Source organism: Chinchilla lanigera, unplaced genomic scaffold (genome assembly GCF_000276665.1).
Source record: "Chinchilla lanigera isolate Chin_1 unplaced genomic scaffold, ChiLan1.0 scaffold00086, whole genome shotgun sequence".
NCBI classification, from domain to species: domain Eukaryota; kingdom Metazoa; phylum Chordata; class Mammalia; order Rodentia; family Chinchillidae; genus Chinchilla; species Chinchilla lanigera.
In genome coordinates, this window is record NW_004955487.1 from 782,683 (window position 1) to 809,727 (window position 27,045).

Below are 27,045 nucleotides of genomic sequence, written 5' to 3' on the forward strand. Positions count from 1 at the left end.
AGGAAGATGGCCGCCGGCTGTGCGGAGGGGGCCCCGCTCGCTGCCTGCTTCTTGGCTGCAGTCTTCTGACGCCGCCCGCGCTGCTGCGGCCCAGATCCGCCGACCCGAGGGCGCCATCCTCGAGGTGGTTTGTGAGACCGTGAGTGTGGAGGCGGCCGCGGGGATTCGCGGGTGATGGGAGGAGGCCAGGGCGAGGTAGGGTGAGAAGGGGTCTTGGGGCGAGCCGGCTGGGCCGGGCAGAGGTCGGAGGTCGGGGGTCAGGGGGCTACGGAGTCCGGCAGGGCTGCTCGGGCACCCCGGGCGATCGGGTCGCGCTCTCGGGACGAGTCGGCGCTGCCGGCGCGCCGGGAGGTCCGGGACTCAGCGTCTCTCTGGTCAGTCTTCCCTGCCGGCCGGGCCACTGGAGGGCGGTGGGTCGGGGCGAAGGACGTTGGTGCAGCGGCGTTGGCTCCGCACCCTCACCACCTCGAGGATCCCGTTAGCTGCCCCCGAGCCTCAGGCTGGCCAGGGTTTTATTTCCCCGCGTCCATTGGCGAGGTGGTATTGTTTTCTTCCTCGCACTCCATTGCTCCATTGTCCTTGGCGGACTTTAAGTTTAGCACCTTGCAAAATAATCCCGGCAAGCCAGGGATCACCGCGGTCCGGGGTTTCTCTGGCAGCCAGAGATGTTGCAATTTTTATCCTTTGCCGTCGAGAGAGGCTTAGGTCAATGAGGAATATTTTCTTATTAAAAACTATTCATAGAGCCTTCTGTGCGCCCTAGAGGCGCTTGTTAAAAATGCAGCTTTTTTAGCCCCCAGTGGTTATCGCATGGTAATTGTTTGGCCTGGGGTGTGGCTCAAGAATTGCCCTTTGGAATGATTCTGGTGTTTTAGTTTCTGCCCACATTTTGACAATAGGGAAGACAAAAAATTAACGGTGTTTTTTTTTTTTTTTTTTAAACACCTGTAGGGTTTTTGGTGTGGAGCCAAAATTTAAAAGAAAACAAATGGGCTGTGGCAAGGTGTGTTCTTTGTTCTCTAGCTTGCTAGTGTGCGCTTAATCTTTTGGGGGTGCTTATTGAAATGTCACTTTCTACTGAACGGGGTTTTCTGGGGACAGAAACAGTGTACAGTACTTCACAGGCTTTGCGAACCATTCCGGGACGCACCAATTTGGGAGTCCAGTCTTTGTGTGAATGATTTCCAGATTCGTCTTCAAATACGGGGTGGGTTCCTCCAACCCTGCCTTTTTGGAAGCATTTTACCTTCACCTTGGTCCAAGCACCCCACGACCTTATTTATGCAGCCGTGGTGGTGGGGAGCGGGTGGCACAAGCATTCGAGAAACCTTTGCCCTTCCTCCTCCCTCTCAGTCTGGTTTGTGACACCACAACCTCTGGTCACATGCACGTGGCATGTAGTCATCTGTGACCTGTTTTTTTTTTTTTTTTCAGTCACATGATTTAAAAATATTCTTTTTATCCCATATCTCTTCTGGAGATTTTGGTGGGTCCAAAAGCTCAAATGCTAGGGATTTTGTGCTGTTGAAGGCAACAGTATCTTCCATTTCTGCTCCATCCCCACTCCCTGGTCCCACCTTTGTGGGCTGTTTCAGCGGATACATGACTGGCGCCTGGAGTTCTGGTTTTCTGTGTTTTCCCAGTCTGGTGGCATACACTTCGAGGAGACAAATTTTCCTAGGGTTCTGTCTGAGTGCGCCATCCTGCTGTTCCTCCTTTTGCTAAAGAACTGTCAGTTTCTCCTCTCATGACTTGCTGTAGGGGGGCTAAGAAGTCAAGGAACAGAGACCTCAGTAAAGAGGAGACTTAGAGGACTAAAGGAGAAGCCAGGATCTCAGGCAACTCCACGCTCTGGGGGGCCATGCTGGTTCCGTTGCTTGGGAGGAGTCATTTTCTCTGTATCTGTTGAGTTCTTTCTCTGCTGACTGCAAAACTAGTATTTTACACACAGTCCGCAGTGGCTGGCACAACCACTCGGCCTAATTCCAGGTCCAGATTAACCAGCGCACCACATAGATGGGCCCTGTGTCCAGCCTTGTTCTGGCTGGTGGTAGAGAAAGTGGTGGCTAAGAGCATCAGAGCTGTAGGTTGGCAGAGGCCTCAAGCCTTAATCCTTGGAGAGATTACAGAGGAGACCACCTCGCTCTCAGCCTCGCTCTAACTTCAGCTGAACGGTTCCTTCGTGTTACTCATGGTTGAGCGCAGGGGAGACAGCCACTCGGTCAGCGCTCTGCATCTGTGTTGAGGCTGTTCCTTTTGCTCAGCGCGCCGTTGCTCATTTCCCACCTCGCATACTTGCACCTGTTCTTCTTCAGGTCTGCACAAGATGATGCTTCCATGGCACCCCAGTCAAAGTAGTAGCTTCTCTTCCAAACTCAGAGTGCTTTGGGTTCCCCTAGCTCCATTCTACCTTGAATTATAGCTCAGGTTTATCACTTTGCTGCAACATGAACTTTTTGCATTCTGTTAGGCAAGTCACTTACATCTAGTAAGACCTAGTTTTTCATCGGTAAAATGAAAAATAATATTTGCTCTAAGGAGTTATTGGAAATTCAAATAAGAGCATAGCTCTAAGGCATCTCATGAGCTAGAGTGATATGCAAATGCTGTTTTCATGAGGGGCTCTTGTGGTGAACTGAAGCTCATTGAGGGCGCTGGAGGAACCTACCACAGGCTGGCATAGGTCTTGTATATAACAATGCCTTGTCTTTGCCTTTTTGTTGCTGTCACGAAGTACTTGACATAAACAATTTAGCAGAAGAAATGGTTTATTTTGGTTCACAGTTTTAGGGGTTTTAGTCCATGGTTCACTGCTCCAAGGTAGAAACATCATGGTGGAAGGGTGTGGAAGAAGGAAAGGGGTAACCTCATGGTAGCGAGGAAGCAGAGAGAGGAAGAGGCCAGAGAGGGAGAGAGCCAGGGATGAGACCTACCCTTCCAGGTCATGCCCCCAGGGACCTGCCTCCCCCAGCCAGGCTGCACACCTGGGAGCTTGGTTCATTGCCCACCAATGAACACATAAACCTTTGAGGGGACATTTTTGATCCCTACCATAGCAGTACTGCAGATATTTGCAGCACAGATGGGACCTTGCCCTTGTACTTCCTTCGCCTAGGGTCTGTTGACCCCTCCTCCGTCTCAGGCAGCAAATCAGGCACTGAGGAAGCAGTGGTGATGTTACAGCAGCTGGAGACCCTCTCCTGACCTAGGAGGAAATTTTTGTCTTAACTTCTAACTTACAGAAGACTCATAAGAATAGTGTAATGAGCTCTCTTCTCCTTACTGAGATTCACCAACTGTAAAATTAAAATGTAGATTGCAAGATCGCTGTGGTGGTGCATAACTGTAATCTTAGCACTGGGAAGGCTGAAGCAGGAGGATTGCCACTGGCCTGAGGCAAAAGCCAGCTGCACAGTGAATTCAAAGCCAGCCTGGACCACATAGCAAGACCCTGTCTCAAAACACTGTAACATTTAGGTTGCCAACAGCTTGTGTCATTACATTCTGGTTTATGCCATAACCATTTATTGCTGAGTACCCAAGCCCTCACTTAGGTCCTTAACAGGAAAGAGTAAGACGTGATCTTGTGCACGAGGGTTTCACGCTAAAGTGGTGATTGTGACACATCTCCATAAGCACTGAAACAGTGTCCGATGTGCAGGTGGACCCGGTGACACTGTCCATACAGGGCAGCTGAGGACTCAGAGAAGGGAGGAGGAGAGCCCTGAGCACCAGCTTGAAGCCGAGCTTTGCTGGCTGCGCTTTGTCCCTTACCAGTGTTAATGCTGGGTCGGGCATCCCAGGTCTGGGAGCAGCGTGCTGACCCTCACCTGCCGACCGGCCCTCCTGTGAGCATGGAGAATGCAGCGGGCGAAGTAGAGCTCATCCTCTCGCTCACTGAGCTCTATGGCTTGCGGCGGCGTTGAGTGAGGGTGGGGTGCTCAGGTGACATTTGTGCAGAGAGGGATGTATAAGAGAGGGGTCGGGAGGTAGAGAAGGCCAGGGGGCCAGTACAGCTTTGCGTCTGTGTCGTAGGCCACGGTGAGGATTTACGATTTGATCCTGAGCGAGAGGGCGGCTGTTGGGGGGTTTGGAAGGCAGAGTGGCTGTAAGGAGACTTCACTTCAGGAGGGTCCCTGGCCTGTGTGGAGTGTCGGCGCTGCCATCAGGCTTGAGTGCTGGCCCCAGGATGGGCCTGGGGACTGTGCTTGGGCCATTGTCTCCGGGGACTTACGTGGGGAGGAGAAGAGGACTGCATTGGGCCCTGCAGGAGGCCACATGCAGGATGCTGTGTATCACACCCGGCTCCGGGTTAGGGAGCTCTGGGCAGCGCGGTACTGCTGCCACCGTGGCTTGGTTTCTTACAGGAGAAGATGGGAAAGTGTGCCTTGGTCCTCTGGCCACTTGTTAAAAACATTTTGAGTTTGTCAAAAAGGTGTTTTGTTTTTGTGGTTAGCCTGTTAAATTTGTTTGCAGATCCCAAAGATGAGCTTCTTACAACATAAAAATGTCAGCCGGGCGTGGTGGTGCACGCTTGTAATCCCAGCACTCTGGAGGCTGAGGCAGGAGGATCATTCCGAGTTTGAGAGCAGCCTGGGCTACAAAGTGAGCTCAAGGCCACCCTGAGCTGCATATTGAGACCTTGTCTCAAAAAGACCCCCCCCCAAAAAAACAAACAAACATAAAAATGTCTTTCTAGTATTGACTGTAGCTGCTGTTTAAAAAAAAACAGGTCAGGACAGGCTTTTACTGTTGCGTGAGAGAATGAATAAACTTTATGTTCCCATTACACAGAAAGTGCTGAGGGTGGTGGATTCAGGTAAGAAATGCAGTGTCTCCTGTGGGCCAGGAATTGTACTGGGTGCTGGGTACTTGATGTGGATCAAAAGAAAGTAGTCCTTTGTGCATCCTCGTGGGAGGGACAGCCATCAAACAGGTAGATACAAGAAGGACAAGTTTGAAAAGTACTGAGAAGGAAATAGAATGGGTCCTATGATAGAGAACAATGGGTTAGGGGAACCTAGTGAAAACGTACTTTAGAAATTCTAATATTCTGTTGTGACGAAAGATACTAGAAGCTAACGCTGGATTTCTTGACTCCTGTGCTAGGCCTTTGCATGTAACTACGTAGATGTTTGGGATGGGGAAACAGGAGGTCAAGTCAAGAAACCCACTCTAGGTGACCTCGAGGCAAGTGCAAAGGGGTCACACCAACACAGCTTGGTCCCAGGGTGTAGACTTTTAACCCCTGTTTAAAGCTACCCTACGAAGAGCCATTTTATTTTCTTTTGTGATACTAGAGATTGAACCCAGAGCCTTCACCTGAGCTACATTTCCAGTCTTTTATTTTTTGAGACAGGTCTCACTCAACAGTCAGGCAACAGACACTTGAACTTGGGATCCTCCTGCCTCAGCCTCCCAGAGTGCTGGGATAACAGGTGTGCACCGTCACTCCTGGCTGTACATTTTTCTTATGATGAAATATTCTTTCTTTTCTTCCAATAAAGTGGCTGTAGACTTGTGTCAGGTAAAGCAAAACAGCACAAATACGTGTAAAGACAAAGCTTACTGTCTCATTTCAGTCCTGCATATTAGGGAAACCAGCTCTAGCAGAGAGCTCTGTATCCTCCCCACTGTCCCCCATGTTCCTTTGTCCACACTGTACACACGTGGGGGGCCGTTCTGTCACAGAACCATACTGTGTACATGCTGTTCGCCATGGCAGTGTGTCGTGGGTTTTACTTTGTGGCTTTACTTTTTTCTTCAGTGTTTAGATGCTTATGTATGTACCCACACACAGGACACTTTACCACTGAGTTTTCAGCGAAATTGACTAAACAGTGGCTGTGATGCCCTCCCATCCAGCAGCACCTGCAGGGGACACTCGGGGTTAGTGTGACTCCCTGGCCCCAGTGCAGGGAGCTGTGGGTGTCTGTGAGCGCCCTGAGGATGGACTTACCGGCTGTGGTGGGGACAGTCCAAGGAAGAGGGTCTTGCTTCCATGCTTCAGGATATGGGGTGGCTCTGGAACTGGAGATCTTAAATCTTACTTAGAATGCAGAAAGGAGTAAGGATGCAGGTGTCACTAAAGAAGCAGCAGTCATTCATGTTAGCCCAGATAGGGACCTGCTTGGGCATTTTGTGGTTTGGACCTTGTGTGTATTTTGATCATTGTTGAGAGGTGAGTCCAGAGCGGTCTTGTTTTTACCCTGTGTCATGGTCATAGAGGGACACTGTCTGAGGTGTTGCTCTGGAAAATCGCTCTGTTCACTTCAGACTACTGAGTTCTTGCTGTGACTGCAGGCTGGGGCCCGGCCCGCCAGTCAGGGTCAGGGTCAGGGTCAGGGTCAGGCTGCATTCCCGCCCTGGGCTCCTGCTCCACAGGCCGGGTGCTAGATGTGGTCTCCCTGGAGTTCCAGAGGAGGTGGATAGTTGCCTGAGGTGCTTGCTGCCTCTGTCCAGATATGTGCACAGCTGTGAGTCCCAGGGGAGGACAGTGGTCCTGCTTGAGGGTGGTGGCCACGTGGGGAAGGCGTCTAGGAAAAGATCAGGCTCCGCTGTGTCCCAGCGGTGCCACTGCAGCTGGCCAGAGTCTTTCCTGGGCTCTGGGAGGCAGGGAGAGGGGCGGGGCTTGTACAGGTGGTGGGTGTGGGAATAGCACAGTGAGATGTCCTTTGCAGGAGAAGACAGATGGATTTATGGGTAGATTGGCTGTGAGAGGAAGAGGGAAGCCAGGGATGCTTCCGAAGTGCTGGGCCCAAAAGGAAAGTGTGGGAGCATCAGACCGGAGGGAGCGAGAGGAACAGGGGCTCCGTGTTGCACTTGGCGTGACGATAAGGAGCTTTTGGGGATGGCCTGGAGCTCATCCTTGGGTTGCGTCGATTTAAGGGTGAGCTGCATCTTGGGGAAAGACATCTGCGTGATCTGTCCGTCAACATTTTGTCACTGTGTGCCAGTGTTGAAGGTTGGGACGGGGAATGTGCTTAGTAGCAAGTGAGCTCCTTTCTAACCACAGGTGATGTATATTTCATCTAATTTAATAGGTATCGAGATAAAGACAACTACAGCTTTCTGTGAAGATGTCAGTTCTGATATCACAGAGTGTAATAAACTACGTAGAGGAAGAAAACATTCCTGCCCTGAAAGCTCTTCTTGAAAAGTGCAAAGATGTCGATGAGAGAAATGAGGTAAGACCAAGTTTCCGACCACAAGTGTTTGCTGACTGCCTTGCCTGTGCAAGGCCCTGCGCTGAGGGGATGGGAGAGTCAGGAAAAATAGGTGCTCTCACCCCTCCCTGAGTGCTGGGATTACCAGCATGCATCACCATGCCTGCCCTGGTAAAACTCAGATTTTAACCCTGCTCTGTCTGCTTTCACACTGTTATCTGTTTACCCTCTCCCGCCTTTCTTGGAGCAAAGATAAAATTCACCTAATGTTAAGGCTCATGTTTTAATAATGCCTATATTTTTAATGTTACTTCATGTAATATATTTTGGTTAGTTAACATCACACCTTTCTATGATTGTGAAGAGTGAAGAATTCTTATAAGTAAAAACTTTTAGATAAGATATTTTATTAGCATATTGAGAATAACAAAATGTGTTAGTTTAAAAATATTATTTTGGCACATGGCTACAATCTCAGTATTCAGGAGGCGGAGGCAGGAGCATCACTGCAAGTTCAAGGCCAGTTTGGGCTCCATAGAGAGACTGTCTCAACACCGCCCACCCCAGTAAGTAGAAATAGGAAGCTAGAACCTAGGCAGAACCGAACAGTGCTTGGATGGTAGGCGTTTCTGCATCGAGGGCTTCTGGGAAACTGAGATAAAGATTGTACTCTGGGCAGCTCCGTTACTGCACCGCCTTCTGTTTGTTCTGCTCTGTTCTGGCTGGAGGTCACCGTGTATGGTAAAGCAAGGGTGGCTTGGTCTGTTGGCACTGACTGCATTTATATCAGAGGCCCCCAGACTAGGTGGCTGCTAAACAAGCTGCTTTTCTCATGGCTGTGGAAGCTGAGGAGTCCAAGGGCAGTGGGTGGTGCGTGGCAAGAGCATTCTTGCTGCTGTCCCAGTGGCAGCTCCCGCATGGGGTGTTGGGCAGGGCGCGTCTCCCGGCTGAGTGCCTGAGTCTCCTCTGCTCTCCAGTGTGGGCAGACTCCACTGATGATCGCTGCTGAGCAAGGGAATCTGGAGATAGTGAAGGAGCTGATTAAGAATGGCGCTAACTGCAACCTGGAAGATCTGGTATGTACCCAGGGAATCCACTCACTATTCTCTCTCCTTCTGTAATTTGTTCCTTTGTTTTCAAGAAGAGATTCAACAGTAACTGATTAGAGAGCGTACCTGCAGACTATCTCACCTCTGCCTAATGTGGTGTCACCTGTTTTGCGGGCAGTTCAGGAGAGCGGTGTTTGCTTTCGGCACAGGGCCTCAGCCCCTGTACCGGCTTTGTGGTACTGCTGAGCACGAGGGGGTAACTGGTGAAAATAGGATCCTTATATTTTATATCTTATAACCGGTTATTTAACTGATTCCAGTAAGGCAGCAGACAGGAAGTGCTTCTGAGCGCTTCAGGGTTAGTTTCAGAAGTTTACGGTGGGTCAAATCATGTCAGTTTGGTGTGATCATCTGGTATGTAAATTCAAGTTTATGTTACCTCACTTGGGAATGTGTGTTTTGGTTTTGAAACCTACCGTTTTTGTGTATGTGTTCAAGGATAACTGGACCGCACTTATATCTGCCTCAAAAGAAGGGCATGTGCACATCGTTGAGGAACTGCTCAGATGTGGGGTGAACTTGGAACACCGGGACATGGTTTGTACATTTTCTCTCATTTGCAGTGCATTAGACAGACTCTTTTTAACAGGAACAGATACTGTGAAGTCTTCTGTTTGTGTGTTTGAGATGATATTATTGTGTTTTGTAGGACTTGAGGTTGAACATTGAAATGACTCTTTCTTGTCTTAAACGCAGGTCTTATAATGTCTTTTTAAATGTTCCTAGTCATCATTTTCAGTTCAGTTCAGCTTAAAATTCTGAAATGTTGCTAACTTTATATATACTAATATATTAGTATTTTAGACCCTTTGAGAGAAAATTGTATCCTTTAAATAGGACATCATACAGGTTTAAAAATATTTTTGTCGGTTGTTATAATTTTCAGAGTAACAATTATAGATTTCATTATAAAATGTAATTCTGCCCCAGCCTGCTGTGTATATGCTTTACAGTTGAGTAAGATTGATCCTTAATTATCACTTTGTTCATATTTGATCCTGGTGTTTGGTTAAAGCATAAAAGTAAGAAGAAGGATCATTTCTGGCTCGTTGTATAGTGTCTCACCTTTTGAGAAGTTAATCTGGAGAAAGGAAGGAGATCACCTGCCGTGGTATATAAAATGTGCATTACTTGACTGGTGGTGCTTTTAGTACAGGAGGTCTGAGTTCTTAAGAAATTACAGCATTTCACCGTCTTGTACTTAATAGTATATTACAATTTCCATGAGAGATTTACCTCTGTAATCCTGCAGCCTCAGAATGTAGCAAGGTGGATGCTGTGTCATTTTGTATAGGAACATACTGCCATAGTTTGGAGGTGCAATACTTGGGGATGGTGGATCCCCTGAGGGGTGGAGCCGTGTCCTGGAGGGGGTTCTGGGGACCTGACCCCTTCCTCCCTTCTGTGTCTCTTGGCTGCCAAGAGGTGGACAGCCCTCCTTTGCTGTGGCTCCTCCTGTGGCACAGCAGCAGCGGGGCCAGGTGACCATGGACCGAAACCTCTGAAACCAGAGCCAGATTCAACCTGTCCTTCCAAAATGTTGTTTCTCTCAGGGCGTTTGCAACAGTGATGAGAATCTGCCTGTTTCCATGGAGCAATTTTAGGTATTCTACATAAAGGTTGAGGGAGAGGAGGTAATGCTGGCAGTAACCTAGGCCAAGGATAGATACGGCAGTAGAAGGTGACTTCTTACCTCAGTGGTACCGAAGGTGGACGGGACGTGCAGGGAGTCAGCTAGTTCTTCATTTCTTATTAGAGGTACCATACCAGTTTGTAAGTTGAATGAATAATATTGTACTGATTATGTGCCCAGTTGTCTTGGTGCTTGATGGGCCCCCGTATCATTTAATTCACTTCATGGGACAATCCCATAAACCAAGGGTTGATCTTATGCTCAGAGCAGTAGAGGAAATTGAGGCTAGAGGAGGGGAACGGCTGAAGTCACATAGCTGTTACAAGCCCAGAGTGGGCTTTGAACACAGGTTTGCCTAGTCCCGAGGCTTCTCCTCTGTCTTTCTTCTTTATATATCAGCAGGGGAGGTAGAAACTAAAGTCTGCATTATGAATCTATAAAAACTTGGCAAGTTTGTGAAAAATTATTTCTTAAACTTTTATGATTTTCCCTATTTCCCCTATTTCTTCAAAAATAATGTTCACAAAACTGTTAACATTTGGGGGCTGGGGATTTAGCTCAGCAGCAAAGCGCCTGCCTGGCAAGCACAAGGTCGTGAGTTCGGTTCCCGGTACTGGAGAAAAACCAACCAAAAAAAATAAAAAAATAAAAAAAATAAAAACCTGTTAACATTTAAAATCTTTGTGCTTGGTTTTAAAACACCAGCCATCAGGGAAACTGAGGACTCTGTCTCTTCCAATAGTGTGGAGGGAACTTAACCTCAAAGGGTTTGTGGCTGAGGGAAGGGTTTGCAGCCCAGCAGGCTGAGGGAAGGTGGAATCCCTGGAGCTTGTGCAGGGAGAGGAGTGACTGCTGGTGTCCAGGAGGAATTCCAGGCCGCAGTGCCAGGAAGCCTGCTGAGGATTCTTGGCTGGGAGCACTTCACTGGGTACCAGTCTGAAGGAGTTTGTGAATTATAAAGCTGTTTCTATATTAATCACTCTCAGTCTTCGTATGCTTGTGTATTAGGTGTTGTTTTCTTGAGATTAACATTTTCTCTCATAGATAACTTGCTGGAGAACATTATTCAGATTAAAGTGAGGACATGATATGTAAGGAGTTCTGGGCAGACATTTTCCAGGTTAAAACACTGGTGTAAATCTTGACTAAATGACCAGCTCTGTAATTGCCCTAAATAAATCTCTTCACGACCTTGCAACTTTGGAAAATTCCTCCTTTGGTATTTTTAGAATGTCCCTCTGTTTGGACTTGTCTGATGTTTCCCATGATTAGGTTGAGGCTGTGCTTTGTTCTTGACACTACAGAGGGGATGCGCCCACATGCCTCCAGGCATGTGACACCAGCATGTATACCAGTGATGATAACTTTGATCTCTGTATCTATCCACCCATCCATCATTCATCCATCATCCGCCCACCCATCATCCATCTGTCCATCCACTCATCCATGTACCCATTATCCATCCATCCATCATCCATCCATCATGCATCTGTTCATCCATTGTCCATCCATAGTCCACCCACCCATCATCCGTCCATCCACTCATCCATCTACCCATTATCCATCCATCCATCCATCAGCCATCCATCTGTCATCCGTCTGTCCATTTTCCATCCATAGTCCACCCACCCATTATCCATCTGTCCATCCACTCATCCATCCACCTATTATCCATCCACATCCATTCGTCTATCATCCATTTATCCATTTGTCTATCCTTCCATCCACTATCCATTTATCATCCATCTGTCCATCCATCCATTATACATCTGTCCATCTGTCCATCTGTCATCCGTCTATCCATCATCCACCCATCCACATTCTGGCTGTTTGTTAGAAACGTTCTCCCACAGTATAGTTCCCTGAGGAATAGTACATTGATGTGACCTGTGAACAATGCTGTGTGTCCTCCACAGCCCCATCATTTTGGTGTCCCCTCCAGATGTCCTTTGTGATGTCCCTCTCAACTCTCTGCCTAACCTGTGGCTGCCACTGATCTGTTTTCTCTCTGTAGTTTTGACTTTTCCAGATTAGGATAAGCATTTTTTTCATTCCTTTTTAATGATGTTAAAACAGGATTAGAAGGATTAAGTGATTTATACTCTCAGAACCAAATATGGGTTGGTCCAAACACTAATTTTAAAAAGCAAACAGGACATGTCAGTCCTTAGTAAGATTTGCTTACAGCAGCCTGTTTCATTGACTTGCATTGTGGCTGAAGAGACCGTTGCTCCTGAAGCTTAGAAACAGAGTGTTACTCAGCTGTGAATTTGTACTTGATGACCTTGCCAGCCCTTGGAAGTCCCCATCATAGATCATCACCCTAGTGCTCAGGGATTTGAAGGAAGTATTTAAATATAGGAAGCACCTGCGTTTTTAAATTTAGAAGTTTTTGGTTGGAGTCTCTGTCTGGATAAAGTCTAGTATATACAAGAAAGAGGATAGCTAGGGACCTGGACAGTGTTCTGGAAACAAGGTTTTGGAGAACCAGAAGTCTTAGCAATATGGAAGAGTCCAACATCAACATTCTGTATTTCAGTTTTTGTAATACAGTACAAAGTGTAATTTTTGGTGGATATAAGAGATTTGATTGATTTTATGTTCTGTTGTATATTTCCCTGGGGATTTGGGGAATTTAAAACTACATACTATCACCCGCAGGAAGCAATGGTTCTTATAAAGATATACGCAGAAGGAGCTTGATTTGTGGCATTTTTGTGGGTGGAGATGACCCAGTTTGCTCTCTGTCTTTTTCCGCTAGGGGGGATGGACCGCTCTCATGTGGGCCTGCTATAAAGGCCGCACCGATGTCGTAGAGCTCCTGCTGTCTCATGGGGCCAACCCCAGCGTCACTGGTCTGGTAAGCATTAATGGAGATGTCCTTTTGTGATCTAGATGCTCTGTTTTCTTGGGGAATGCTTTAGGCCAGTGATGGCAAACCTTTTAGAGACTGAACGCCCAAACTGACCCCAAAAGCCACTGACCTTACTGCAAAATGAAAACACTGATTACACCCAAATACTGAGGTTTTTGTTTAGAAAAAACAACTCCTACACTAACATCTTCTGTCTTAAAAAAAAAATACAGTAATACCACACGGTAGGTTCACCAGCACTGCTCTAGGCTGCTCGAACTTCACAGTGGTGGGGCTTTTCTAGCGCATATGAATATGTGGAATGTCTGAGAATTTTGTAAGCTGTCTTTATTTCTCAATTCTTGTCAATCACAAGGCAACTTCAGAGCTCAAGTGTTCGTTCTAACTGTATATTCCCCAAGGAGCTAGTCATCCTGCCCCTGCGTGTGAGTGCATCCAGGGAGAGACATCTGCCAAGTCGCTGTGGTATTCATGTGTGCCTTCCGCTGTGTACAGTGGCGCTCTTTCAGCTTCCCGGTCCTCTCCTTAGCCCTGCCTCTCGCCTAGATAATCACCTTCGATGTGTTAACGCTATGAAAATGAGTGTGTTTACAGCATATGTTTATCGAAGGTAGAGTATATCTTAGTTGCCAAGTTCTACGCTTCTAAACTGGAGAAAGGGCAGTAACTTGATTTTTCATTTTTTTTGGTACCGGGAATCGAACTCAGGACCTTGTGCTTCCCAGGCAGGCGCTGTGCCACTGAGCTATATCCCCAGCCCTTGACTTTTCAAAAAAAAACACTTTTGTCTTACACCTGTTGCTACTTTACTTAGCAAGCGTGTGTTGCAAACATCTACCTCAAAGGTGTTCTTCCTCCTCCCCTCCCCCTGCCTCTCTCCTCCCTCCCTCCCACCCCTCTCCACGCCAGCAGTACAGTGTTTACCCCATCATCTGGGCAGCCGGGAGAGGCCATGCAGACATAGTACACCTCTTGCTGCAGAATGGAGCCAAAGTCAACTGCTCGGATAAGGTGGGTCCCTGGGGGCTGCCTGCGCTCCACTCGGGAGCTCTCATAATAAACGTGGTTCTGGAAAGCTGCTATATAGTGTGACATATTTTTGTTCTTTGTTTGTGTGTATGTGTTTTTGAGACAGGGTCTTGCTGTATAGTTCAGGCTGGCCCTGAACTTGGTGGTGATCCTCCTACCTCAGCCTCCCAAGTGCTGGGATTACAGCACTGTGTTTTTGCATGTTAATAGAGAGTGTAGAGGTGTCTCTCTCATAGATGGAGCCCTTGCGTGGCCCTTCAGTGTTTATTACGGCCCAGTCCTGATTCCCGAGAGGACAGCCTGAGAGGAAGGCTTCATGGGCTTCTCCTGTGGAGTTTCCTCTTGTAGCTCCCCTTCTTCCCGTTAGTCCTGTCCGCCTCCTCTGCGCTGCTTTGTAAGTTCAGGTTCAGCGCTCTCTCCATTTTGAGCTTAGGGTCGTAGAAGCTGTCCCAGGCTGCTGTTTGGCCTTAGCCTGGCTTCGTAGACCAACTTTTGCCATCGCTGCCCAATCACTGTGCTGTTGACACTGCAGGTCCCTTGGTCCCATGCACTGTGTTTCTCTGTGTGTGCTACTTCGGACTGTGTGATCGGCACCTGTGCCTGATGAGCTCCTGTTTATTTTCAGACTCAGCCGAGTGCTGCAGCCTGGTGTTGTAGGCATTCAGCGCCTCCTCCCCCGAAGCGGAGAGCGTAGACCCAGAGCCTCATAGTGAGGACTGCGATGTCTGCTCCCTGTACAGTGTCTGTTTAACAAAGACAGCGATGCCTTTTTTTTCCTTTTTGATCATTTTGTACCTCCATTATTTCTATTAGCCATCCTTAGGTTAATAACTGTGTAGCGAAACAGGCACACATCTGTAATCCCAGCACTCTGGGAGGCTGAGGCAGGAGGGTAGCAAGCTTCAACGCAGCCTGGGCAATTTAGCAGTTTAGTGTGATCCAGTCTCAAAATCAAAAATGTTTAAAAAGGGCAAAGGATGCAGCTCAGTGCAGAGGCCCAGGATTTAATCCCTAGGACTGCAGCACACAAGCAAACAGAACACAAGTTACGGAAGCAGTGGGTGAAAGCTGGTTGAAAATGGGCTATCTGACTTTATAATGCAAAAATGGCCCGATTATAGAAGTGTCATATGGGGCATGAGCGATTAACCATCCATGCAGGAGAAAAAAATGAGGGAAATAAGATTTATCCCTGGTTTAAATTGTAATTGATGTAAATGAACATTTATCTAGAACTATGTGATTTTTGTTTGGCTAGTACGGAACCACCCCTTTGGTTTGGGCGGCACGGAAGGGCCACTTGGAGTGTGTGAAGCATCTACTGGCCATGGGAGCCGATGTGGACCAAGAAGGAGCTGTGAGTATCGGTCATAACCCGCCAGGGCGGCGAGCCTATGGTCACCCAGACCTCTACAGGGTTTGCCAGCACGACCCTGAGCCGAGGGAAAGATCGGCTTTGGTCTTACAAGAGACAGTATTTTAACTTCAGTATATGCCTAGGAAAACTCTGTCCAGATTTTAAATGACATAAAGATAGAAAGAACAAGCACGGCCTTTACCCGAAGTGTATCCTGTTACGAAAAACACAACGTGTGCATTTAAGGATCTAGTACATAAGTTTTAGGAGGCTGAAAGTATAAAGACAAACAATTAATCCTAATGGAGGGTGTTTGGAAGGCTCTTCAGATCAGACACTTTTACATCTTACTTGTGGAAAGAAGTTTTTATGCTCTATGAAAATACGTTTAAAAACTTCGTGTAACTTTTTGGTATTTCTGTACCACATTTTTACTTTGTTTTATTTCATTTTCTCTCCCTAATAAACAGATTTAAAAATACCAGAAAATATTGAAGCTGGGAAAGCTGAGAAATTGGTTAACTGCGTCTTACTGACCAGCAGCTGCATCGACTGTGTGTGTTGTTTTTCCCCTGTGCTTATACAAACATGCAGTAACTGCTGGGCACAGTGGTGTCTGCCTGTAATCCGGGGCCTTGGGAGGCTGAGGCAGGAGGATAGCATGTTTAAGGCCAGCCTGGCCGACTTAGGGAGATTCTCAAAATGATAAATAAAAACGGGCAGAGGATATAGCTCAGTGCAAAGGCCCTGCATTCAAACCCTAGAACCACCACAAATTTAAACATACAAGAACTGCCAGGCATGGTAGCACACACCGGTAGTCCTAGCTATTTGGGAGGCTGAGGCAGAAAGACTGCAAATCAAGGCCAACCTGGGTAACTTAATGAGACTCAGCCTGCCTCCATAAAAATTAACAAATAAGAGGAAGAAGAAAGCACGAGGGAGCCGGGCATGGTGGCATATGCCTGTAATCCCAGCACTCGGGAGGCTGAGGCAGGAGGATCACTGAGAGTTCAAGGCCAGCCGGGGCTGCAAAGTGAGTTCAAGGCCGGCCTGAACTGCATAGTAAAACCCTGTCTCAAAAACACCAAAAGAAAAAAAGGAAACTGGAGAGGCGTAGCGAGGCAATAGAGTTCAACAAAAGAGAGGAACATAGGAAGCAACATCTTTGTGCAGGAAGAGTTAAAAAAATCCAGCTTCTTTATTCGATTCTTCTGTGAGAAGGGTCACGAGGGTTCTGGTAAGAGATTGTGCACTCAGGCTGCGTGAACCCAGAGCCTTGTGCTGACACGGTTCTTGTCTTCGTGTAGCAGCTTCAGCTGCTTCCTCCTGCTTCACAAATCACTGGACAAAACTCCTGACCGCTGGCCTCTGTGCAGTGTGTCCTGGTTGCACGGCTTGGGGACAGCAGTACTCGAGGGTATCTGGGGAGCCCTTCCTGCCCCGGCCTCACCTGCGGTTGGTCGGGGCTGTGGGCTGCCGCGTGGCCTCTCTGTGAGGACTACCCGCTGAGGGGTCTGAAAGGCGACGGGGTCACCACCTCGAGTCAGTGTGACTTGGCTAGACGTGCAGTGTGTGAAGAGTCTGCTGACAGTAAGGCCGTTTTTGGTTTTTTTTTTTGGTCTTTTTGAGACAGGGTTTCACTGTGCAGTTCAGGCTGGCCTTGAGCTCACTTTGTAGCCCAGGCTGGCCTTGCACTTGCAGCGATCCTCCAATAATGCAGTTTTTGAAATTACAATTTTTAGGTTGATTTGAGAAACAGAATATGTATTATACTTTTCTTGAAATATAGTACAACTGTTAATTCATGGTTTTCCTTTAGTTTTTCCTTATGAATCTCATTATAGATTTCCTTATAGATTCTTGGTTTGAAGTCTATTTTACTGTGGATTATTATTGTTATTATTACCATTTTGGGTTTTTGAGACATGGTCTCACCATATTAGCTCACCCTGGCCTCAGCCTCCCAAGTGCTGGGATGGCAGGCGTGTGTCACCACACCCAGCTGGATTAATTCAAGATGTGTTTAGTTTTGAATCTTAGTGAGATTTGTTCATTTTAACAAGTCCAGCTTCACATTGTCCTTAAAAGAACTAGACTTCCTACTAGTCCTAATGACTCAAGAGAATCAAGTAGCTTCAAAAAGTGAAAATATGCCCCTTCTGGTGTGCTCTGATTACCTGTCATTTTACTCTCAGAAATAACTACTAGAGACAGACCACCTATGAAAGCATCAGTTTTGTGATTATGGTATAAATCATGTTTTCTAGACTGCGCTGATTTCTTGGGCTTAATTTTTTTTCCAGAATTCAATGACTGCACTTATCGTGGCTGTGAAAGGAGGCTACACGCAGTCAGTCAAGGAGATTCTGAAGCGGAACCCGAACGTGAACTTAACCGACAAGGATGGAAACACAGCCTTAATGATCGCCTCAAAGGAAGGGCACACGGAGATCGTGCAGGACCTGCTGGACGCGGGGACCTACGTGAACATCCCGGACCGGGTAGGTCGTCCGGCGAGATGGCTCAGATGTGTGCTGCCGCTTTCAGGACCAGCCCTTTCAAACCGGTCTTTTGTTTCGGAATGTCACCTGCACAGTGCATCTGCCTGTCCTCGGTGTGAGTCCCTGCGGGCGTCTTTCCCAGCCACTGTCACTCATTGTGCGGGGCTTCTGGCGCCACTTCACCCTGTGGATTCTTAAGATGTTCAGGGTTCTTTCTCTCGCCTCCACATCCTCTCTGAGCGCTCACTTAGACATCCACTTGAAGGCCCGTCTAACAGGCAAAGCGAGACAAGTGTCCTCCCCACTGCCGCTCCCAGCGGGGAGCACCGAGCCATACCTGCAGCCTTTTTACTGACTTTGGATACAGAGTCTCATTAAGTTGCTCAGGCTGCTGTCAAGCTTGGGATGCTCCTGCCCCACCTCCTGAGTAGCCAGAACAAAAGATGTGTGGCACCAGGCCCAGCCGTTTTCCCGAAGTCCTTGCCATCTCAGCAAATGAGGCCACCCTCGGATTCTGCACATAGCCTGTCTCCCCGAATCATAAGTGCGTTCCCTCGTTTCCTCGCTTACAGCCCCACTCCATTCCCACGGTTCTCTTGGAAGAGGTAACTCTCACCTGTCCTGTGTGTGAAACCGTGCAAGGCTCGCTCTCGCTGTGGGAAAGAAGTTTCCCTCTTGGTCTGCAGTCCCTGCCCGGCTCTCCTGTTTCTGCTGGTGCCAGCGCCTTTGCTTCCTGCTGCCTTTGAAGTAGAAGGAGGTGGGATTAGAAATGAACGTTACCCAGATACCACTGGGGGACGAGGAGCTGTGCTCCTGTTGCAGTGACCGTCACCAGGGCTGGTGCAGGATGGAGCAGGTGTGTGCTGCTGGCCTGTGGCCGCCCCTGGACGCGATGCTCGTGAATGCTGGTCTACAGCCCGGTCTCCTGAGTTGCACAGCCCGTACAGCCAGGGTGGTGTGGACTGTACACCTCCCTGTTAGGAATCAGTGGCTTGTGTCATGGGGCCTTCGTCCAAAGGTCCAAGTGCCTAAGGGACACTAGTGTTTGTTGGGTTCACTGATGGCCACAGTGTCATTCTGTTCCGTTTACAGTTGAACAGGAGAGTGCCTTCAAAGAGAGTAGATTCTTTTTTTTTTGGTACGGGGAATCGAACCTATGACGTTCAGCTTGCCAGGCAGGCGCTGTGCTGCTGAGCTAAATCCCCAGCCCCAAGAGTAGATTCTTGTCCTGGATACTTTGTTTCTCTCAATTTTATTCGGGAGCTTCAGGAGGCCTCATTTTGAGGCATTGTGTCTTTGCTCCGTATTCTGAGGACTGTTAATGTCAGGTATTATTACTGGTTAATTTAAACCTTTCTCTAATTTTGAGATGAATGCTTGTTTTCTAAAAAATAGAGTGCACCTACTATTTTTTTTTTTTTTTTTTTTTGTTTTTTTTTCTCCGGTACTGGGAACCGAACTCACGACCTTGCGCTTGCCAGGCAGGCGCTTTTGCCGCTGAGCTAAATCCCCAGCCCAAAATGTCCAAATGTCACTCAGTCTCTGAACTCCTCTGGAACTTTCTTTTTTTTTTTTCCTCTGGTACCAGGAACCGAACTCATGACCTTGCGCTTGCCAGGCAGGCGCTTTGCCACTGAGCTAAATCCCCAGCCCCCCACCTACTATTGATAAACAGGTAAGCTGAGCTTGGAAACAGTGCTCATCTGTGCTCAGCATCAACAGACCTTGGCTTTTGTCTTTTCAGAGTGGTGATACTGTGCTGATTGGCGCCGTCAGAGGTGGGCATGTTGAGATCGTCCGCGCACTTCTCCAAAAGTACGCTGATATCGACATCAGAGGCCAGGTATGTGTGGGTGCGGTGTGGTTGTGAGTGTTGTGTATGCTGACAGGTCCGGGTTATGCCCTCCATCCCATTCCCTATGGACAGGAGCTTGGGAACTCTAATAGCTTAACAGATACAGTGTCATTATTATTACGCTTTACTGCCATTGTATGAAGTTCCTGTGTTTCCTTGAGTGAAATGCTAATGAAAGTGAACCACATAGTTCATGCTTTTAGAAAATACCTCCTCTGCTGACACAGTCTGTCTCGAGATGAGTAGTGCTAGTGAGACGGTTGGTGGCATTTGAGGATGTGGTACTTACTTGGTGTTTTCCCTGTTTCTCTTCTTCACCCACATGTGGTTCTTTCGTTCTTACTTCCTCTCCTCATTCTGCTGGCTTTTCCTAGAGCCACTTGGGTGGTGCTGGCTCGCAGGGCTGCGAGGGTTACAACCGCAGGTGGAGGCTGGAGGTTTAGCTCTCAGCGGGGTGCCTGGCTATGGTCCATCCCCAGGGTTGCAGGAAGTCTAGATAATATAAAAGCAGTGCTCAGAGGTATAAATTTATTCAATATTTCAAGAGCTTTAGATTAAAAAGTCTGTTCTTGGTATGTTTTGTGAGTCTACCTTCTGCTCTGCTTTTTTCTTACATTTTCTTCAAAAATCTGTTCCATTCAAAGTCATTTTTTAATCAAATTAATAAAAATTGTGTATAATGTGAAGGGAGATTTAACATGGGACCCTTCTCTTTAAGAAACATTTTAATTTGGATGCTTTTAGTTATATTTATTTATTTTAAAGGTAAAAGAACCAAAATGTATTGAGAAACCCACAGACATAAACACAGCAACATAAAAACAATAAAAATAATACAGAATTCTAGAGAAGGTGATAGGAAGTTAACAATGGTTGTTGTATTACATATTGCTATCTTCAAATTGGTTACTCAGATAAATAAATATAGGAGTTATATTTATCTTTATGCTTTTATATAAACATAAAAAGTGAAGCTGCAGGATGGTACATTTTTTTTTTTGAGAAAGGGTCTCACTATATAGTTTAGACTGGCCTTGAATTCACTTGTAGTCCAGGCTGGCATCAAATTCAGGGCCATCCTAATGCCTCAGCATTGGAAGTGCCAGGATTACAGGTGAGCACCACCACGTCTGGCAGAAAGGTTCCAATATAGGAGTCTTGAGGTGGGAAGAGAGAGCATTAAAGAAGAAGGCCTTCAGGAGAAGGTAGAATTGGGACTGAGTGTGAGGGTGCCTTAGATTCTGACAGCTAGAGGCAGGCAAGCTGGGCATTTCCGGCTTAGCAATGGGAACAGTAGGAGAACTGGGCGGGGGTGGGGTGGGATGGGGTAGGGAGAGTGGATGGAAATGGAGAGGGCAGCGGAGGCCACACCGGAAAGCTGGGCAGTGTCCGTGTCTTAGAACGGGAGCCCACTCATGCAAATTGTGGTCCAGGCAATGGTGTGGCAGCAGCAGCAAGTCATTACCTTTTGGGTTCAAACCACATTTTGGCTAAAGATGGCTTCTCGACGACCTGCTTTAGACTTTGTCTAACTCGCTTGTGTCTGTCATTCCTGTTTCCCTGCTTCCGTCGGTTTTTCTCTGCTGCACTCTAGCTCTGCTTTTCAGGTCTGTGTGGTACACTTATTTTGGGGATGAGATAAAATGTTAAGGATCTGTCTCACTCAGCCAGTGTGGGATGCAGGGTGGGTGGAGATTAAGAACGCTGAAAACGATGCTGCCTCCCCTAGTGTTTGGAAAGCATGCTCTTACGCATTATCTTTAGGAACCCTTGGGCAGGTACCCTTGCTCTGCATTGCAGACAAAAGTCCGTGGGTCCCAGTGCAAGAATGCCGTGTCCGAGATTACCTCTAATCCAGAACATGTTCCTGAAATCCGACTCCTTACCGAAGTGTGACTTCCTTTACCCTGTGGGATTGCTCCATACAGTCAAATAATTTTAGGTCTTCCAGGCTGTTTTCAAAAAAAATTTCTAAGAAAAATGAAAAAAATTTCTCAAAGATAAATTCCAACTAGTGTAAAGATTAATATTATTTCCCACCACGCTGCCTATTGGAATAGCTTCTGGCAGAAATTACGAATAGCAGCTTTTAACCTTGGGTCTTACATGAAGTGATGATCCATTTTTTTGTTGTTGTTGTTTGTTTGTTTAATCATACAGGACAACAAAACCGCTTTGTATTGGGCTGTGGAAAAGGGAAATGCAACCATGGTGAGAGACATCTTACAGTGCAATCCTGACACTGAGATCTGCACGAAGGTATGAGTGATGGTTCTGTCCTGCGAGCAGCCCGTGCCCTGTGCTGAGCTGTCACACTGATTGCTGTTTTCCTTCTCCTTGTTTGGTTCTTGAGCTATACTGATGTGCTGGTCATGGTCCGCATTAAATGGAGGAGTGACTTTTTATCCTTCTGGAGGGCATATATTCATAGCAAAAGACAGTGTATAATTTGTTAATTAAGTACTTTTTGGAAAGCACACCATCAGTTATTCATAAGTTATGGAAAGGTTGGGTATGGGGCACAGACCTATACTCCTAGCAGCTTCAGAGGCTGAAGCAGGAGGATTGCCAGTTCGAAGCCAGTCCAGGGAAGTTTAGTGCCTCAAAATTTAAAAAGAAATAAATACATTTTTGGAAAAAGGGCTGGCGGTGGAGCTCAGGGCTCCCTCGGTTTAGCCCTTAGTAAAAAAAAACGTAATGTATGGATCCTTTTCCCCAAATTCTTTTACTGTCATTTGGTGTGCAGAGCACATTTTCTTTGACAAGATCATTGGAAATGGTCTTTGGTTTTGCCTGTAGCCGCTGAGCCTATTTTCCTCAAATCATGTGAAGAATACAGAACTATTAAGAACCTCGGGGAGCGTATTAAGCTTTGTGGGTAACAGTTTCCCTTGGAAAACACATTTGGAACCCTGGACTGAAGTGGCAGGGATTCTTTAAGCAAAATACGGAGTCGTCTATTAGACCATCCTGTTTCATCTGCCAGAGGCCTGGCTCAGCCTACTTCTTTTTATTTATTTATTTTTCAGTTTTTATTTTTATTGGCACATTTGCAGCACACGAGGATCGCATTCCTCCTAGGGAGTTGGTGCTGGACACCACACCTCTTAGTTCTCTTCATGTCCTCTTGTTCCCTGCCTCGGTCTCTAGAGCCTCTGAAGGTGGCTCTGCCAGTACGCTAGGGCCCAGACCTTCTGGGACACCTGCTGGCTTGAGGTGGCTCCTTGACCATCTTGTTTTTCTGTGTCTTTTGGACCCGTGTCAGCCGCTGTGATGCCATGTGGCTTCTGCTCAGGTTTTTTCTTTTCTAACTCAGAAAAGTCAGAACTCACGGCCTCTTGTTTCACCTCCTTCGATTTGAAGGCCATCATGAGCCCTGATGGGGCTTTGCCAAGGCAGGCTGCTGTATCGATCAGTTCGTCTGCTGCTCGCAGGACCGCCTGTTTGCTGGTGTAGCTGAAGGATGAGATGTGGCCCACCTGGATGTCGCCATGGGGACTGGGCTCAGCATGGGGAGGGGAAGAACGGGCCCTACCTGTGCAGTGGCTGCTCGGGGTCAGCAGGGCATCCTGCACCCAGCTAGGGGTGCAGAGTTACTTCATGCAGTGAGGTACTTGTGCAAGGAAGAGCCTGGTCTTACTAGTCTTTAAACTGTTTTCTTGAGAACAATTTAAGTAGAGAGTTCCTGGAGTGAGATACCTCTCGATGACTGCTTTACACAACGTGAAATGCTGAGCAGCAAAGCTGGTAACATTTTGCACCTGTGCCCGCAGGATGGGGAAACCCCACTGATAAAGGCCACCAAGATGAGAAATATCGAAGTTGTGGAGCTGCTCCTGGATAAAGGGGCGAAGGTGTCGGCCGTGGATAAGGTAGGATCTGTGCTGAGAAAGCATGTTCTGGAGGGCGGCTGAGGGGCCGCCCCTGTGCTGCCAGGCTTGGGGTGCTGGTCTGGTTGTGTGCAAGGAAGGATTCCTTGCTGGGTGCCCGTGGCGGCGAAGCTGTCCCTGCAGCGTGCTGAGGAGGGGCGGGCTCCACTGCTTCGAATCCCGTGGGATGGCTCAGACTGGCTGTGGGGGTCTGTCTCGAGCACCCCACAAGGGGCACCCCTAGGGTGGAGCCCATATAAAGGGGTCTGGAGTTCTGCTGTTGGCCCTCACCTAACCCTTTAGAGAGCTTTCTCATTTGTCCTGGTAAAATTAGCTCCAAATTGCTGGATGCTTTGTATAGACGTGACCCCTGGTTTTAGTTTGTTCTCATTCTAAGCAGACTTGGATATCGCTCTACTTGCGATTGATTTTGGCCCGGAAGAGATTGATGTACAGAGTAAGAAATACCTTTAAATCTCCCTGTGAATGTGTGACTTGGGCTTTCCTGGTTTATAAAGAATTAGCATTTATCCTTCTCTGTTTCATGAGGCAGCAAAACAAAGACCGCAGAGTCACTGTGCTTGCTTGCTGTCTTACCAAGTAACGCTGATTTTTAAAATGAAATAGCAAAAGATCCCAGTGACTTTATTTCACACTTGCTGTAACTCCATGTGAAAGAAAGGAAATCTTAGTGTTAAAAATCAGGAAGACAGAGAATTTTGTAAGAATAAATGTACAAGTGAAGGTGATTGTTTTTCCTAGCCTGTCACAGCTCACCTGCTGCATTCCATCAGGTGTCTTAAGTCCCTGTCCTTTTGGAGGTTTTGCACCTGGCAGAAACCCTGCTGCTGCTGTTTGCCTTCTTGCAGGTTTGGGGGTGAGAAGGGCGCTGAGTGGTGAAGTGCAGACAGTGAAGTCTGGTGCCGATGCGTTTAGTTGGGCAAGTGCCAAGACGCCCAGGAGGCTGTGCCCTCTGGGTGCTGGGAGGCGTGGGGCCAGAATCAGCGGGAGTCTAGGCTGGGGATGGGGGCTTGGCAGCTCCTGGGACATGATGGAGGTCACCAGTGTGAGGGTGGATGGACGGATGGCAGCTGTGGTCAGAGTTAGCTCTTTCGCGGTATGTGTCACGGTGCAGATGTTCTCATCATTCTGCTTGTCGTCTGGTCTCGTCCTCTTACGGTGTCAGCTAGGTAAGGTCAGGACTGTTGTCTTCCAGTCTTGGCCCCCAGAGTGCCATGCACAGAGTGAGCGAGCACAGGACGAGGAAGGGGTCTGACAGGAAGAAGGAGAGTGGGAGAGAAGAGGGGAAGGCCAGCCAAGGCAGAACCCGCAGGTCGTTCTCCTTAGTGTCAGGAAGAGATTAAGACGGGCCAGGACTGGGCATCCAACTTGTTACGTTTGGGTCACTGGTCCCCTTCAAGAGAAGTGTGGCTCATGAAGTAATAAGCAGGACAACATTTTTTGCAGACAGAAGAGGTCCGTCTTCAATATTAATTTTTCTTGGTGTTGTGTGTGGACACTTACGTGACCAGAAAGCTGAATAAGGGAAGACAGGAGACTGACCGTTGGGAACATGACAGTCCACAAAGGTCCTAGGAGCTGGGTGGGGTATCATCATGGTGACAGCAGGTAAAGACAGCTATGAGGAGGATTTTCATGAGAAGGAGAGTGACATCCTTGGTACCAAGGACTTAGGTCCTGTCCTGCAGGGGTGTGGAGAAAGCCTGTCACTCTTCTTCCCATGAGCAAAGGGGGTGGGCCAGCTTCAGTTAGGGGGCCGGGGGACATAGAGGTTCTGAGAACACTGTTAGGAGCTAGGGAAAGAAATTGTGGGGAAGGGAGATAGAAGTTCCTGTCGGGTTTGTATACATGAGAAGTACGCAAGAAGTAGGAACAGTTCAGATTTCCATTACTCTGTTACCCTGTTTGAAAATACAACTGCGCGCTTCCTGCTGTTCCACAGAAAGGAGACACTCCCTTGCACATCGCTATTCGAGGGAGGAGCCGGAAATTGGCAGAACTTCTTCTGAGGAATCCCAAAGACGGCCGGTTGCTCTACAGGCCTAACAAAGCTGGCGAGACTCCTTACAACATTGACTGCAGCCATCAGAAGAGCATCTTAACACAGATATTTGGAGCCCGTAAGCGCTGTTTTCTCCTTTGAGCTTTTAAATACTGAATGTCCAGTTAAAAATATGAAAAATAAGAGGCTGACTTCAGAAATGTCATTTAACTGGAAAATATAAAAGTTAAGAAAGTTGCTACTTCGCTGTGGCAGGATAGTTCTCCATGCCTGAAGTCTTTTGCATTGTATTGTAGGTGCTTTGAGTCACGAGTCAGCTTTTAAGACCTCTAAAATTCCAGCTTTTCTACAAGGTGTTTTCCACATCGTTGCCCAGGTTACTTGGTCCCCGTCCCCCTCCTGCTGCCCCAGTGCTGTTATCTGAGGAATACAGCACCCATTTCCACGGTCCCCTGCCTTGCTGTCATATTGGCTGAAGCCAGGCCCAGGCCTTGTGGATATCTTCTTACTAATGTCCTTCTCCCCCTTGAAGTCTGTCCCTGCCAGCTCTGCCTGTGTCAGTGACACCATTTGCCTCGTGTTATTTCCCTTTTGCTATATGTGGCTTTTATTCTATTCCTTGGAGATTTTTCTCCTTCCACATTTCTTGTTCGTCAGGGCAGAAGCTGTTTCTGGTTCTCTGTGTCCTCTATGACATTCAGCGTATGGGTATTGTGCTAAAGTAATTTTTTACTGAAAAGGGTGTACATGAGAGTATGATCACACATACATAATGTTTTGAAATATGGAGTAATTTTCTACTAGAATTAAAAGAAAAAGTGCGTTCTGGAGACCAACAGGAGATACAGAATCCTGTCCCCTTTTTTGGCTTCTTACTCATATCTTGTTCTTAAGTAAAACTCTATTGTGAGTTCTTATACTTTAAAATATTTTCTAACTGTAGCAGTGCACCTTCATTAAATTTCAAGAATGAAGGTGTGAATTTAGCAGGAAACACAAATTCCCCATTATTTCCTAGCTCTTAACTTGTAATTATTTGAATAATATCCTGCTAGGCTTTTTTTGAACACATATAAAAATGTTTTATATTGTGTCTATAGCTTTAAAAAAGAAATACCAGATCATAATATTATAAAAATTTTTAACAGTGAACCATACCATATTTTTATTATTACATACCTTTTACCATGGATCCTGGTAATGCACCCACTCTTCCACAGATGAACTTCTGGGTCGTTGTGCTGGTAGCAGTGCTGCAGGGAGAAGCTCCTGTGTATGCCCATTAGGTCTACTTTTTAGTGTTGTTTTCTTGAGATAAATTCGAGAAGTGGAACTGCCAGTTCAGTAGATGCCCACAGTTAGGTTCAACTTGCCAGTTGCTTGTAAAACTTTTTCTCCCTCTGGTGGCATAAGATAGTACACTGTCCTACAACCTCAGTATCTCCAGCTTCTTGATCTTTGCTAATTAGATTAACCAAAAAACCTCTAACTTTAATGTTTTATTTTATTTTATTTTTTTTTTTATTTTTATTTTTTATTTTAAAGAATAAAAGAAGGATAACATAATAATGGAGGGGGATTACCAAATTACAGACAAAGTGGTAGGAAATTATCAATGGTTATTG

At 47.1% G+C, this 27,045-nt stretch overlaps 1 protein-coding gene across 7 annotated transcripts in view; it reads left to right on the plus strand.

The window, feature by feature from the left end:
• Kidins220 (kinase D-interacting substrate, 220kDa) overlaps window positions 1-27,045 on the plus strand; it is a 79,397-nt gene continuing 52,352 nt past the window's right edge. For 3 of the 7 annotated variants that reach the window (XM_005404344.2, XM_013504355.1, XM_013504356.1), the window contains exons 1-12: window positions 1-139; window positions 7,044-7,187; window positions 8,144-8,242; window positions 8,714-8,812; window positions 12,670-12,768; window positions 13,693-13,794; window positions 15,071-15,169; window positions 17,476-17,673; window positions 19,418-19,516; window positions 21,689-21,787; window positions 23,302-23,400; window positions 25,361-25,538. In XM_005404344.2, coding sequence (XP_005404401.1) covers window positions 7,080-7,187; window positions 8,144-8,242; window positions 8,714-8,812; window positions 12,670-12,768; window positions 13,693-13,794; window positions 15,071-15,169; window positions 17,476-17,673; window positions 19,418-19,516; window positions 21,689-21,787; window positions 23,302-23,400; window positions 25,361-25,538 — 1,279 coding nt within the window. In that variant the 5' untranslated portion in view covers window positions 1-139; window positions 7,044-7,079. Of the gene's footprint in view, window positions 140-180; window positions 375-7,043; window positions 7,188-8,143; window positions 8,243-8,713; window positions 8,813-12,669; window positions 12,769-13,692; window positions 13,795-15,070; window positions 15,170-17,475; window positions 17,674-19,417; window positions 19,517-21,688; window positions 21,788-23,301; window positions 23,401-25,360; window positions 25,539-27,045 lie in introns of those variants that run through there. The other 4 variants (XM_005404341.2, XM_005404345.2, XM_013504353.1 and 1 more) reach the window with 3 other exon arrangements.